The 14,795-nt window shown below is 35.7% G+C and overlaps 1 protein-coding gene across 1 annotated transcript in view; it reads right to left on the bottom strand.

Annotated features, from left to right (window-relative positions):
* The window catches only part of JMY (junction mediating and regulatory protein, p53 cofactor), a 64,635-nt gene that overhangs the window by 3,805 nt on the left and 46,035 nt on the right, over positions 1–14,795 (bottom strand). Inside the window, exons 5-8 of the mRNA XM_010582860.1 lie at positions 13,641–13,806; positions 9,918–10,105; positions 3,391–3,477; positions 726–821 (exon numbers count right to left, since the gene is read on the bottom strand). Coding sequence (XP_010581162.1) covers positions 726–821; positions 3,391–3,477; positions 9,918–10,105; positions 13,641–13,806 — 537 coding nt within the window. The remainder of the gene's footprint in view (positions 1–725; positions 822–3,390; positions 3,478–9,917; positions 10,106–13,640; positions 13,807–14,795) is intronic.

Here is a 14,795-nt window from a genome sequence, read left to right as displayed (position 1 = left end):
AGACAGGTCTAATACATTTTACACAAATGTGGTAGGCCTAGAGCAAGACATCATAACAATATAAACATGCCTATACGTAAAGTCAGTTCCTTAACAGTTGCTGGTTAAAGTAAGTAAATTTGCTTTAATTTACAGAAGCTATGCAATTCAAAAGCCTTGCACAACAAAGATATGATAAACAGTGTACTGCTGAGCAAGACAGCTTTCCAGTAAAGAAACTTCTCATACCTGTATTTTTTTATGTATTCAGCAAAACAAAAAAAAGTCCTCGCCAATTAATACAGTCTCTGTTTTCTCACACTTTCACACCTTTACTTACTCTCTCCGCTTCATTCCACCTTCCATCCATTTTCTGATACTTCCATTGTAATAGCAAGGGGCAGGTACTGGCAGGTGTTCTAGCAACCAGTAGTAGTGGGGGTGTGTCAGATGGTAATGCTCTTTGTGGGAAATACCATTTAGATTGTACTTCTTTTAGGAGCATTTGCTAAGTGTCTTGTCACAAGGTGTAGATGTAAGAGTGAAAAGAAGCTTATTACGGCACTGGGAATGCAATGGCCAGAGGAATTCGTTACCGCCAATGCTGTATTTTGTTGTAAATTTTCCAAAGAACAGTTAACTGCACAATGAAAGACAATAGCTAATAGGATAGTCTAGCCCTGGAACGGGTGAAAATGTCTTTTGCAAAAGAAACTGGTGGAAAAGAACAACTTTTCCTCTGTTACCTGTTTAAATGTGCGAAGTCTGTCCAGTGTTTTCTGTCGTTCCTGACTAACCCAGGAGCTCTTTCTTTCCTCTTCATCTTGTAATTGATCTCGCTTCTGAGAAAATATATGGAAAACATGTAAATATTATATCCAATGCTATGTTTAGCATTATTAAAAAAACTGAATTAAAATAACTCTTCTGCTAATTTTTAAGTATTACCTAACTATCTACTTCTCAAATAAACACATTTCTGAACTTCAAAACTTGGCCTTTGTCTTCCCCTTAAAAAATATTATACATTTCATGTTTTATAATCTCAAAGAAATGCAAACTCAGTAAAGAAAGATTTCAATCTGGAATTGGAACACTTGACTTGTTACCTTGGAAGATGAGAAAGAACTAGAGACGTGACAGATTATTATACTGAAAAATGCCCCCTTAAATTATAAACAGTACAAATTAGCCAGACAGCAAACCAGTATCCATTTTCTCTCATTCCAAGAACAAAATGACAGTCCAAATTGCAAGGTTGCCCATTTAAAACAAGTCATAATAGTATTTTCACAGTGCAAGAAATCATGGAACTCAGTGCCACCCAGTATTAAATCTAATATTGAGCAAATTAAGTCAACATTTTCATTATAATTTACAACAGTAAATGAAAGTTTTCTGTTTAATTAACTTATGCTGTCATTATTTAATCCAGCTTGATTTTCTGTTATCTTACTTCAATAAAGGTTTGAAGTTCTTCCTTGCAACTAAGACAGTTGTATTTTTTTCTTGTTTAGAGATCTTACCTCCATGAAAACACACATTTTGATCCACCTCCTTTAACTAGTCATCCATTTTCACAAAACTTCAGCAAAGTTACTACATCTTTGAAACAAAACACTACTCTTCAGTCAAATTTACTGAAAGTGGATGCTAGTTACCAGATGGCAGAAGTCATTGTATGCAAGTTCAGAAGTTATCAGGAAAAGTGATAGAACAGGTGACTATAAGGAAAAAAACTTGAGCAGAAACAGCAGTTTTCATTCTTAAATGACTCACAACATTTAGTATGACTTTTAAGAGCTCATCTTCATCATCATAATTAAAAATTCTGATCACTTCTGTGAACTTTTATTGTCATTCGGTCAACACAAAAGTAGTGTCTGCCTGCCTGTCATTTTCAGAAGTCAGCTAGTGGCCTGGTGTCCTTCAAAAAGAGCCAACTCCTGTGATTCGGAAGTAAGTAAGTATAGATGCATTAGGGAGAGGAAGAGGAGAACATGTCTGAAAAATTAAGGACAGGAAACAGGAAAAGGTGAAGAGTAATAGAAGCACATGATGAAAAGAAAAGAAAATAACAGAGCAATGCAGCAAAGAAGTTAAAACAGAAGCATAAAGAAAAGATTATAGCAGGAAGAAAGGAAGGTTCTACCACCACACTTGCATGTTACATAGGCAATCAGATCAAAATTTTCCTGAAACAGTCTCAAACTCAAGGGATTTTTTTGTTTGTTTGCTGTTTTTTTGTTTGGTTTGTTTTTTTTTTAAAATAGGAATAGTGAAAATGCAATTGTTATTTGATTTCAGGTTTGGACAACCTTCAGTTTATCTTTTCAAAATTCTTTATGAAAAAGAGTGGCAGAAAACCTATTTTACAATAACAGTACAAATTTTCAGTCACATTATCAACATAAAAAAGAAAAAAATTAGCATAAGGTTCTTTACATAAGGCAAGTGGACAACTCTGTGAAATAAATAACTAAAAAGCCCTGTAATGTTTGAGAGACAAGAAAGTCCTTCAGCTTTGTCAAGTCTTATTTTTAAGAATGATAAAGGGACTACAATCCACACAGCAAATTCCTTTGCCTTATTGTAAAAACTGGGAAAAGAGAAGTTGCTTAAAGGGTATGCCAATAAGTACTGTCTTTCACAAGTAGCCTTTTCATAAAATAAATTATGCAGCTGACTTCCTGGACAAATGTATCAATGTTAAAAATTTATAAGGATGAAATAGAATCACTTTCACTAATCTAATTGAAGCCTGAATTGAAGAGACTTGGATTTCAATGCATCTTTGTCAGTGATCTTTATTAAATATTGATACTATATATGAGCTCCCAAGACCTATCCCAGAATTTGAATATTCTTTAAGATAAAGTCTATTATGTTCAGCACAAGAGTTAGACTAGCTAGCCTATTCTCTGCGATGAGACTGTGCAGAGAATTGTGGAGCACACAACTGAAACTACATCTTTATACAACACAATTCAAGTGATTTCTTTTGTAGGAAGAAGAAAATAACAGACAAGCTTATTAAGATTCAAGAATAAATGTGTATGGTTTCCTCACTCATCTCAGCATATCTGACACTGTACTTGAAGATGTCCAGAATCATCTATGTGTACCTGATAACAAACTGCATGCAGCCTAACCCTAGCAGTAATCACTTAGACTGTGAACCTAACATTAAAGAATTGTTTTATTTGCTTGTGTTCAATGTCATCCTAACACAGCTATACACTCCCCCTTACCAGCATAATATGATACAGAAATCCATGGTGCAAAGGTCAGGGATACACACCATCTTTTCTAAAACAGCTATCACTCTGAATACTCTCCTAATTAATGTATAATGAGGAATGCAAGCTATTAACTAAACACTAAACCCAACAGCAGAAAACTCAAACTTACTAGCTGAACAGTATGGTGCATTTTATATTCATCCTCACTCTGGTGACGCTGCTGGATCTTTTCATTATGCTTTGCAATACAGATCTCCTGTAGACACAATAAAATGTTATCTTTAAAATATGTATTTCTATTATCTATTTACAGGGTATAATGTCATATTTAGCAAATAGCACTAAGAATTAGAAAAATAAGAATTACAAAGCCTATCTCAGACAAGCTAATTTAACCAAGCTAATTTAACTTACAGTAAAACCATAAAATGAAAACAAAACCAAGCCAGACAAACCCAAATCTATTACTTTTAACTGCCAAAAGAATATACACAAGTAACAGCTGCTTGAAAAGTCTGTTCTACAATACCAGTACAGAAGTGGCAACAAACACCAATTTGTCAAATACTTCATAAAACCCTTGTGTAACTCCATGTATTTGTATACATGGATAATAACTAACTCTCAAAAATACTACATATTCCTGTTTATGCAACTAGACAGCTTCCCATTTACAAGTGTCAGTTCATCTTTTGCATGTACAATCTGCAAGCACAAACATTAATAAAGTTGTTACAATTTTATGCATGCACAAGCAGGTTCATTTATTATACCAAGTTCACATCTGTAACGTCTGGTTTAAAAACAAGCATTTATTACATTGCCTGCAAATAAGAACAGGTTAAAAAAAAAAAAACCAAAATAAACAGGCCATGTTACAATAAATAGATGACAAGAAACAGGACGACACTCAAACTTCAGGTAGATAATATAGAAAGAACTGAATTAAGTATCAGTTACAAAGAAAAGGCATGTGCAGGAATTTAAGAGTAGCAACAAGACAGACAAATTCATAGGACAATATTGAGGGCCAGGAAACCAGGCAGTATGGGCAATCAAATTAGGCTTGGTACAAGCACCACAAGAACCAGAACCGTCAGATGTGTATGTAGTTAGAAACAGATCTTAGGCTGTGTAAGAGGGGGCGGTGTTAGAAAGTAGTTTGGAGTGTGACTGTAGCTATAATACCGAAGCAGGGGGCTTCTCAGGCATCAGTCAGCTTGACTTACTGGGTAGAGCCAGACAGGAGCTTTGCCACTGGAGGCATTGCTTGGGGCAGCTGACGGAGTTACCAGCCACCAAGATACTACAGTAGTGGCAGAAAGACACAAAAACAAAGAGGGGAGGGATAAAAGAAGCCCACAGTTTTGGACACTTGGAAATGCAGATAAAGTTACTTTCTCCTACAAGCTGACTATGGACATCCGGTGATCACATAAAAAGGTAGCCAGTATTCCTGTATAGGACAGAAACCCATGTTGTCTTGAATGTTTCTAAACAGTAAAACCATCAATGTTGGTGCCTTATACAGGTAACCAACAAGAGCATAAGTTTCTGTGGAAATAGTGTCCCAGCTTCATCAGAAGCTTATACATATATATAGCTAAACACTGATGGGTTTTATGTTTGTTTGTGGCGATTTTTTCCCTGATGAAAAGAGTTTTTAATACAGCTGGAAAAGTTAATTCATTTAATTTGTAACTGCAAAATGCAAAATGTAATCGCAAAATGCACCTCATTTCTGCATTTCAAAGACACAGCAATAGCTTCAGAACATTATTAGAGAATCTGAAAGACTTGTTGTAATACTACTACTGATGTACCTTTATAGTTTATTCTCTGTGTGTTAAGTTTGATTAAAAGTCTTCTAAAATAACAAGGAATGTATGTTACAAGATATAAAAAAGCACTATAAAATAATGAGAAAACATATGTTAAGTTTGGTTTGCGTTTTTTGACATGTCTTTTATGAAACACTTTCTCTTTAGCATCAGTATTTAAATCTTTCTGATTAAGAGTAATAATGAACGATATTTTAAGGATGTAAAGGGGACAAACCAGACCAAAACATACTTGGTGCTGACTTTACACTAATAAACAACCTACTTTAATGCAATTACATCTCTATGACTTGAAATAATAAAAGACCAGGAGGGGCTGAAAACATGTTGCAGCACAGGATTAGAAATCTGAATGATCTTAACTAATTACAGAAATGGTTAAAAAAAAAAAGGTTGCAATTTCATAGGGACAAATGCAGGGTTCTACTTGTAGACAAGATTAAGTAACTGCAAACAAAGGATGAAGAAAAAAACCACCCAGGTAGCAGCATTAAAGAAAATTATCTGGGTGATTATGGCAGATGACAAGTTGAACATAAACCAACAAACTCTGGCAAAAAAAGAAAACATCATAATTGGGTGTATGAGCAGGAATACAGCCTGCTACACATGTGAGGTAGTCCTTCCTTCTCAGCACTGCGAAAGCAGGATCATTATGTCCAGTGAGAGTCACCCTTCAAGACAGATGTTGACCAACTGTATAGAATTGAGAGAGCATCAAGGAATAACGTTCATGTCTTTTAATCCTCTGGCTGATTTCACAGTATCAAACTGTACTTCTACGAAAGTGACAAAAAGGGAGAGCTGAGGAACCCTTTCAACCCTCGTAACTGGATAAGCTACCATGTTTAAGACTAGTAACATGCAGTATATGTAAAAGAGATCTGCATTAGCATTATATTTAACTAGTTCCAGTGAGCCTTGCTTTCAGATTGAAAAGCATCCCAATTAAAAGGTTAGCTTCTCATTTAGTAAGCTCAGTATGCGCAGAAACCATATTTTACTATAACTGTTCTGTGTAGTTATGCTCTTATGTTGTTGTTGTTGTAATAATAATATGAAAGCATATAACAATAATAACAACAATAATAATATGAAAGCATACCAAGTAACCCTATGGCAGCTGTCACTGCATCTATATAACACCTGCTTTGGCATGGGCTACGCTTTAAACTCCGGGCCTGCAAAGCAGCAAAGGTGCCCTACTAAATGGACACAACAGCACATGAGGAAGCTTCCCAGATCAAAGCACACATTAGGAACATACCCTGAACAGCTTCACCAATCAGTTGCTTCTCCCAGTCTGCTCATGATGAGGAATACCCTTCCTGGATGTAAAATAATTCAGTTTCTTCACAACTCTACTTTTCCAAAGATATTTTTCTAGACACCTTCTTCACCATCTTTTTTACCTTGACTCTTTGCTGTAAATCTAGTTCCCTAATAAAACAGCTGCTTGTTCCACATGATAAACTAATTAATACTACTGTGCAGCCAGCAGGGGGTAGACTGGGATAACAATAGGGATACCCTGCATGAAAAATCTTTGAAACTAGCTTTCAAGAAATAAAAAAAATAGTGAGACTGCTATTAAAATCTTATTTTTTAATAACTAACTCACTGTCATCAACAAAAAGGAACATCAGGAAATGACTGCTTAACAAAGGCAAATAGGTTTGTATAAAAAAAAAAGGAGAATAAAGAGTTTATACTCATGGTAGTACAGCAAAAGAACATCAACCTCTGTAAAACCATAAATTTAAAAAATGCTGGCTCAGTTATTCAGAATCAAAAAATGAGGTTTGCAACAAAACTTTTAACAAAAGTTTCTAAATAAAGGTTTGGTAGAATTATTTGACAACATCATTAAAAAATAAAAGCTTCAACTGCAAAAACAGGGAAGGAATTTCTGAAAAATAAATGGAGACTATAGTCATCAAATTTTATATTACATATAGTCTTATTCTACACAGAGTAATTGATTTCCTTTCACTGCATTACCTCCTTAACCGAGAAGATTTTCAAATACCCAGATGATGAAACAACCTCCTCTGAAAAAGAAAAACTAATGCTAGAGAATAATTTCCTATTCTTTTCTTAATCATGGTATCTGCTGCTAGAAAGAAGGCATTCTCCTAAGGGAATCTTCAGTTGCCCAAAACCTAATAATGAGCAAGGACTGTAATTTCTAACTGTATCACAAGACTGTGATATACACCACTTAATGCACAGCTTGCTTTTTGTTTTCAACTACAGGACAAGGTTAAAAAAAAAAAAAATACAAAAAAGAAAGGAAAAAAAATCCACCAAAACCTCACCAACCCACTCCAAAACAGAGCACTGGTTTACAGGTCTGTTTTAAGATACTTTGCCGAAACAAGCGTTTCATCTGAAAAGCATTAAGCAGACTCTCATCTCAGTTCAACAATAAATGTTTCTTAATTGAGAGAGACAGACAGACTTTGAGAAAGACATTTACCGCATAGTACATGCGCTTTCCAAATGCACCCTCAAAAACTCAATTCTTTTCTCCACTTAACGTTCAGTCATCACTACGCTCATTTTCACCATCTAGAGTCTGCTTTTGCATCCCATCTGTACCTTTGTTCTGCATGCTTAACTTAAATTGCAAACTCTGAAGAGCCAGAACCCTTTTTCCCTCCCTGTTTTGTAAAGTACCACAACCCTCGTCAGGCACTATAAATAGTTTTCATTAACAATGTTTTGCAGTATCTCTAGAATTGTCACTCAAGATACAAAGCTTGTTTATGTTTGAATCAAAGTCACAAGAGTCTTGATTTTCAGGTATTACCAGTAAGCTTAGTAAGGCTCTGCGTTACTCAGCAGTAATAAGAGCAGCTACAGTAAATACCTCTGACATAAATATCCCTCAGAACAGCTATGTTCTTTTCTGCCTGAGTGCTGCAAAATGGCACACAACAACAGGTTCTGCCTATTCTTTTTGCTCAGGTAAAGACCTTTTGTTTCCCCCTCCAAGTTTAAATACACATTATTCTAATCTGTGACTTCTTTAGAAGCTGAAAGCTAAGTATCTCAATGCAGTACTCAACTGCAGATAATGCCATACTGGGCAATGAAATCAGTAAAGAGCTGGAACTAGTTCTGAGAGTGCTGTTATGTCCAGCACTGAAGTTCCACGTGGAGACATTACCTCAGGTCCTGAAAGCAGTATAACCATGTTCGTCCAGCACAACGTTGAGTAGACATGACTATATTACTTACTCCCACACGCAGACCCAGACGAGCAATACTGCCGCATACAACTCTGCATCATGTCTCATTGCACAAGTAGGCATGCTGCAACTAGTGCTGCAGCCTAGAACTAATTCTTCCAGCTTAAACAAGGTATTTTATCATAGCATTACCTTGAAACAAATGAGCCAATTGAAGGTGACTAGCTCTTTATACCGCTGAGAAGGCATGCTAAAAAATCTCTAGTCCTGCTTCACTGTTGCTTTTCCACTTGTTAACTCCCGTAAGTTGAGTAAGAAACAGCAAGCAGCCTGTCACTTTTGAACAGGTTTGTCTATTCTGTAAGATGCCAGAAGTGTCTTTTCATATTCAGGAGAAAGTAGCGTAACTATTATAATGTAGCCTATGTTAATTAGCACACCATGACAGATAGGATCTATTCCTTAAAGTACTAAAAAGCCCAGCTTCTTGATAGTTTTTCTTTTTACAAAGTCACATAAAAGAAACTCCATAACTCTGAGCAAACGACTTCTCATAACTGGCTAACAAGAGACATTTCTTTCATAATAATTTATTTGCAGTCTTCTCCATATTGTGTTAATCAGAGACAGGACAATGTCTGAAGAAATACAAAAAATCCAAAATATAAAATGTATGAACTACTGTTTTGTTTGCTGTGTTATGCTTCAGATTCAGGTACAGAAATAGATACATTAGTTACGAAAGGGAGGCAAGACCTGAAGGCTTTACCCTCAATCTACTAGAATTGTTTATGTAAAGGGGTCATCTCCCACATCAAGGGACATGACTGGGAACATACAACCACACCAACCCCTGATCCCACTCTAGAATGAGGTCTCAAGTGACACTTCTGCACAGCCCTATAGTATATAGTATGGGTTAGAAACCTATTTTATAACAAGTATTACAATGCTTTCTCAAAACTTTGATCTATTCTACTCATTAAGCTATCTTGCTCATTAATAATGCATATTGATGTAACCACAAACTGCTAGGGAACAATAAAAGAGTCATTCTGGGAAAAAGGAACATACATAGACTTGATACACAATTTCAAAACATTAGCTATATTAAAACAATTTTATGCACAGCATTCGCATCATGTAATGAATGAAAAAGGAAAGTGGCCCTAAATAGCATGCCTAGTTTTACAAATTAAGAATATATACTGAATTTCATATATATCTGCTGAATAGAGTATCAATGACATGACATAAGTTTAAAGGGATGAAGTAAGAGAATGAAAATAAATCTCATTAGTGAGAAAACACCTTTGAAAATTCTCTTCTGCAAATATATATAAAATTACTCTCTGTAAGAACATGCATTCTAGCATGTACTCTCCACATTAAAGTATTCTGATTAGTTAATAGAAACAAGTTTATTTGTTGACTTCAAAATAATTAAAGGTTCCTTTAAAGCTAAAAGGTAAATGGAATCTTAAACATATCAATTTAGTAATACATGCTATTGTATTTGGTATTTTGTAAAACAACTTTTAGTAAGTAGTAAATACAATTCACAAAAATTCTGTGAGACTTGGAAGTTGTATCTGAAATGAAACCTTTTGAAGTTTTATTAAATTTGCTAATTATGCTAGAAATTTGCAATTTCATAATACCTTCTTATTTCTGAGGTAGGCTTTCTTGGCTGAAATACGTCCACGCCTTGCTTCCAGCTGGCGGATTTTTTGTTGTAACTTTTGCAGCTCCTCTTTTTGCAACTGTATAGATGTTGCCATATCCTCTTTTTCAAGCATGGCTTCCATACTTTCGTAAGTGTCATAATATACCACTTCATCTCTCTTCTCTGTTTTAAAAATGTCAGCAATGAAAAAGTCAAATCAATAGTTTGTATTTGATTAACATTTTGTTTTGTCAACAACAACCCTCCCACTGAGTTGCAAGATTTAATGTAGAAGAATGCTATAGTCCCTTCAGAGGACTAGCGAAAATCAAAAGGTCAGAGGAAAAGCACTAAACAGCAAAACACTGTAGGGCTTTAAACTTTATATGAAGAACAGAAATCAATACCAATGAAGCACAGCCTGGTATTCAAGTAAGCTCAGAGCATTAAAAAAACAATGCAACTGTAAATGTACACTTGTGTCTGTAGCCTAACTTGATCACAGTGTCCATGTATGCCTTTGGGTCTCTTAACTAACACAAGGGACCCACAATGTGCAGTAATATCCTCTGGTCTTCACTACAAAGTTCAGGATACACAGACTCTTTCTGAAATCTTTGGCGTGAGATTCTTCTGCCACAACCGACTATTAATTTCATGAAAAGGGAATCAGACAACAAAACACCAAAAATCATCTCTTAGGACATTTCTGACCTCCCAGTCACTGCTTCTGCTCAGAGGCAGCAGAGGAAGGGTAACTTCAAGGCAGTCCTTCAGGGCATTACAGTCCTGAAAAGGAGGTCATTACTAATAGTTTTATCAACACTCATGATTTTTAGCCTCTTGAATGAAGCATTCAGTATAACATTCAGCTCATCTCTGAATGCTGCCGTCTCATCTCTTGCCAAGAAGAAAAGAGTGATGATTATAAATCCTTGCAGAATGTTGGGATGAAGAAGCAGCAAAGGCCTCTTGTTCCTTATTTCACTGGCATACAAAATAGGATACTTTTGTAATAGACCAAGAGGGATATGCATTACTGCTGGCTGAAACAGGCAGATACAGCTGGCATGACTGTGAAGTGTCTACTCTGTAGCACCACTAAACCTTCTCCTTCCAACTTCATCAACTACTTTGAGCAAGACCGTGACTTCCTCCTACTTCTACTACTAAATCGTTTGGAGAGAGGGGCAGGGTTTTCTTCATTACAGTGTCCATTTTAAAAGCTGTTGTCACTTCATGTTACTTGTTTGTACATTTTCTGCTGCAACCAAAATTCTGACTGTCATGCTCATTTCAGCTCAGCAGAAGTCATAGCAGGACCAGAAAAGAAAGCAGAGCACTGTATAACCTCAAAATAAAATGTAACAAAACCAGACCTACTAGATTCATTACTTCAGTGTTCAGTTAAAAAAAAACAAAAACAAACCAACATAAAGTTTCATCCGTATGTAAAACTGCCAAGTTACTAGAACCCACACTGAGACATCGGCGAGTAAAAATAAGACTCATGGCTTACAACAATTATATTTTGCCATGCACTTATAAAATGGGAGAATTTACATGCAAATTTTGTTTTAGAACACTTTCATGCAGAGTTAAAGACAGGAATTTACACGTGCCTGCATCACAAAACCATCTTACAAGGATGTACAAATAGTTTGTATGGATAGGATAAGAGCCTTTACAATTCTAACCTAATAAATTCACATTTTGTGAATTTCAGTGCAGGTCTTTGCTTAATGACAGTAAAAAACTCCTACTGTTTTTTATAATATGACAATCTATTATCATTTGATTCTTTTCAGATCCAATGTGCTAAATTTGCAAAAGAAAATGTTTTTCTGCTAGCTTAGAACCAACTGGCAGTCAAATCAAATCACCCTCTCAAAGAAATCTGTTGGGACTTCATTAGCAGTACTGCTGATGTCCCTCAAATCAAAACAGAATCCCAAACTCTCTGAAATATCTCTGCAGAGCCAATACCATCAACGAGTAAAGAATAGCAACAGCCTCTACAAGTCACTAATACACATGTATTTCAAACCATACAGATGTGCATAATTAAAAGGCTATTACTTTACTAACTATAAGTACACTTTAAAAAGGAAGTGTAACAGAAGATGCAACAGACCATTCTTTTCTCTTTGACAGCACAAGAAACAGCACATACTAAAAGATCATTATATGTTTTAGATGCTTTCATTCAGATTTGATGCTGAACAATTTTGAAGAGATGTAGCCACTTCTCTGTCCCATTCTTCACGTTAATTGCTCTATCCCCTCAACGTAAGTAAAGTCCGAAGAGGTAATTTCATCCTTTGAGCAAATTCCCACACATTTAAGAACTGTTTTTTTCATTTTCTTTCCTATGGGATATTAACAGAGTTGTTGAAAAAGAGTAATTCCTTCTAACATAGACAGCTGTCTTTAATAGGAAAAACCCCCAACTTTTGGATTTATTATTAAGGAAAACTTTACAAATTTAAAACAGCAAAAGCCAGAACAGTGAACTATTTTGTTGCCATGGGGGAAGGAGAGGGTTGGTTGTTAGCTAAGTGGTTGGGTTTTTTTATTTTAGATCAGGTTGTGGCGTTGGAGGGTTTTTTGAGATTTCTGGAGAAAACATTAATGACAAGCCCTAATGACCTGTGATGTTTTTACAGCAGTCTTAACCTCTGAGGGCCCTTAGGTTTTCCTGTCACTACATCAAAGAGAAAGGATTTTGATACACATTCCTTCTCAGCCTCCTGTTCAAGGGATTTAATTCGGTCTGCAGGTAAGCAAACCATACTGTGTCTTCAGTACCAAAATTAAATGTCCGATTTCCCAAGTACAAAAACTATCTATCTCCAAAGCACAAAGCTCTCCACAGAGGCACCTAGTCAAAGCCACCACTTTTTTTAAAGTAATTTACAGAGTTTTCAACCCTCATCTTCCCTACATGCAGTTACAGGTGTTGCCATCGCAAGCTGAAAAGGAGGAGATTCACATAACAGTGAGAAGAATTCATGATACCTATGTTTTCTCTTTTTCCAGAGGCAACTCACAATACAATCCAGCTTCAAATCTCTCTTCTTAAGTCACTTTTCTATCCATAACAAAATTTGCTACACAAGCTCTATGCACTAAACAATGAAACAGAGCTTGTGTGAATAAAACCATTAACTATAGAAAGATCTAAAGGACAGAAATGGATTCAAAAACACTTTATGATTTACCTGTACCATTTCCATAGTTTGTACACATGCAAGGTATAGGAGGTTCTGGAAACATAAGGTTTCCATCACTGCTTTAAATCAGTCAGATGGCCAACACAACATGCTTCAAAGTTTAGCTGAAGGACTCCAATTTGCAGGAATACCTTTGGAAAACCAATCACTTCAAATAAATGAATAATACCAATGCAAATTTTTAGTGAGACAAGTCCAGTAATTAAGACATTTCTTCCTCCCTGAATTTAGCTTTCCAAAACTTACATATTATCTTATATGCTTATTTCCAAACACAGGCAATGAGAACCAGACCAAAACTTCTGTATGTGTATGTATAGGCCTTATGAACAGGTGTACGTTTTAATTTAACAGTACTTATATTAGAAGATCCAGCTCTTCACATGGTAAAGAATCTGTTCATTTCATTCCCACAGGCTTTACTAGACTCTTAGAAAAAGAATTATCTTTTACAGATTACATCTTAATTAAAATGCATAAAGCACCTGACATCAGTCTTCTGATGCTTTCAAGTTGTGCTGTCAGCAGCAGCTCTTCACATTTCAAGATCTCAAACTGCACTTCATATAATTGAAGCTGTAGATCATAATAATCAGCTTCTAACTGGTCCAAATGGGCTATGGCTTCTGTACCACCTTTCAGGCTCTGCATCTAAATGAAAAGAGGAAAAAAACCCCAAACACATCACTGCAAGATAATGAGAAGAACAAAACCACAGACTTTATGATTGCAGCTCAATATGGTCTGGTACACTAAATGTAACATGTTAAAATTGAACACATCAAGAGGGTAAGATAGGTTTTGATCAGCCACACACTTTCAGACATCTTTAATATCTGACATTTTTTCCAATGGCAATAAAAAAACCCATGGCATTGGATTACACTTTGTGACTGTCAAAGTGACAAGTCATATTGTGAAACATCCCTACCAGTCTTCTACTCTACTACTTGATTCCCTGAAGATACATAATGAAATTAGTTATTTCATTATCTTCAGTCCAAAAAGTCTAAAAGTGGTTTTGCTAAGGGCATCTAGAAAACTACAGTTAAAACTGTCATTAAAGCTGAACTGAGGAAAAAGTGAAAGATGGTGAAAACGGGGATAATTACATGCACTGATCCTCTGTAATGACAGCTTAACTGAGGAGTTTCACTATTTCTGGAGTCCTTCACAGGAGAATAAAAGATCTAGACTAAAATATTTATATATATTTTAGTGCTTGTGTCATACGTTTGGCATAGAAAACTGACACAAGACACAACCAAAGTGAACTCAAACCATCCTCTTTCATTCAGCCAAACAAGATTTAACTGCTCAATACAGTTAGCCATTCAGACCATATTTAAAAAATACTGACATATAAGGGGATCTTATGTGCTGTCCCACTTTGGAAGGAATTCAAAGCCATGCAGCTCTACAACCTGCATGCAGAAGAGTTAGGGCCACATCCAAGTTCTCTACCAGCTCAAAAAAAAAAAATATATCTCTGCTAGTTTCTCTCAGACAATGGATAAAAGTAATTGTAAATTTCACTGGAGACTTGTGATCTATCTACCTTGCCATTCTGATGAAACATGGTTCAGTTTCTGTGTTACAGACTGTCCTGGGTTCAGCTGGGATAGAGTTAATTTTCACAG

Source organism: Haliaeetus leucocephalus, unplaced genomic scaffold (genome assembly GCF_000737465.1).
Source record: "Haliaeetus leucocephalus isolate CR32 unplaced genomic scaffold, Haliaeetus_leucocephalus-4.0 Scaffold849, whole genome shotgun sequence".
NCBI lineage: Eukaryota > Metazoa > Chordata > Aves > Accipitriformes > Accipitridae > Haliaeetus > Haliaeetus leucocephalus.
This window is presented reverse-complemented; position numbering and strand designations above follow the sequence as displayed.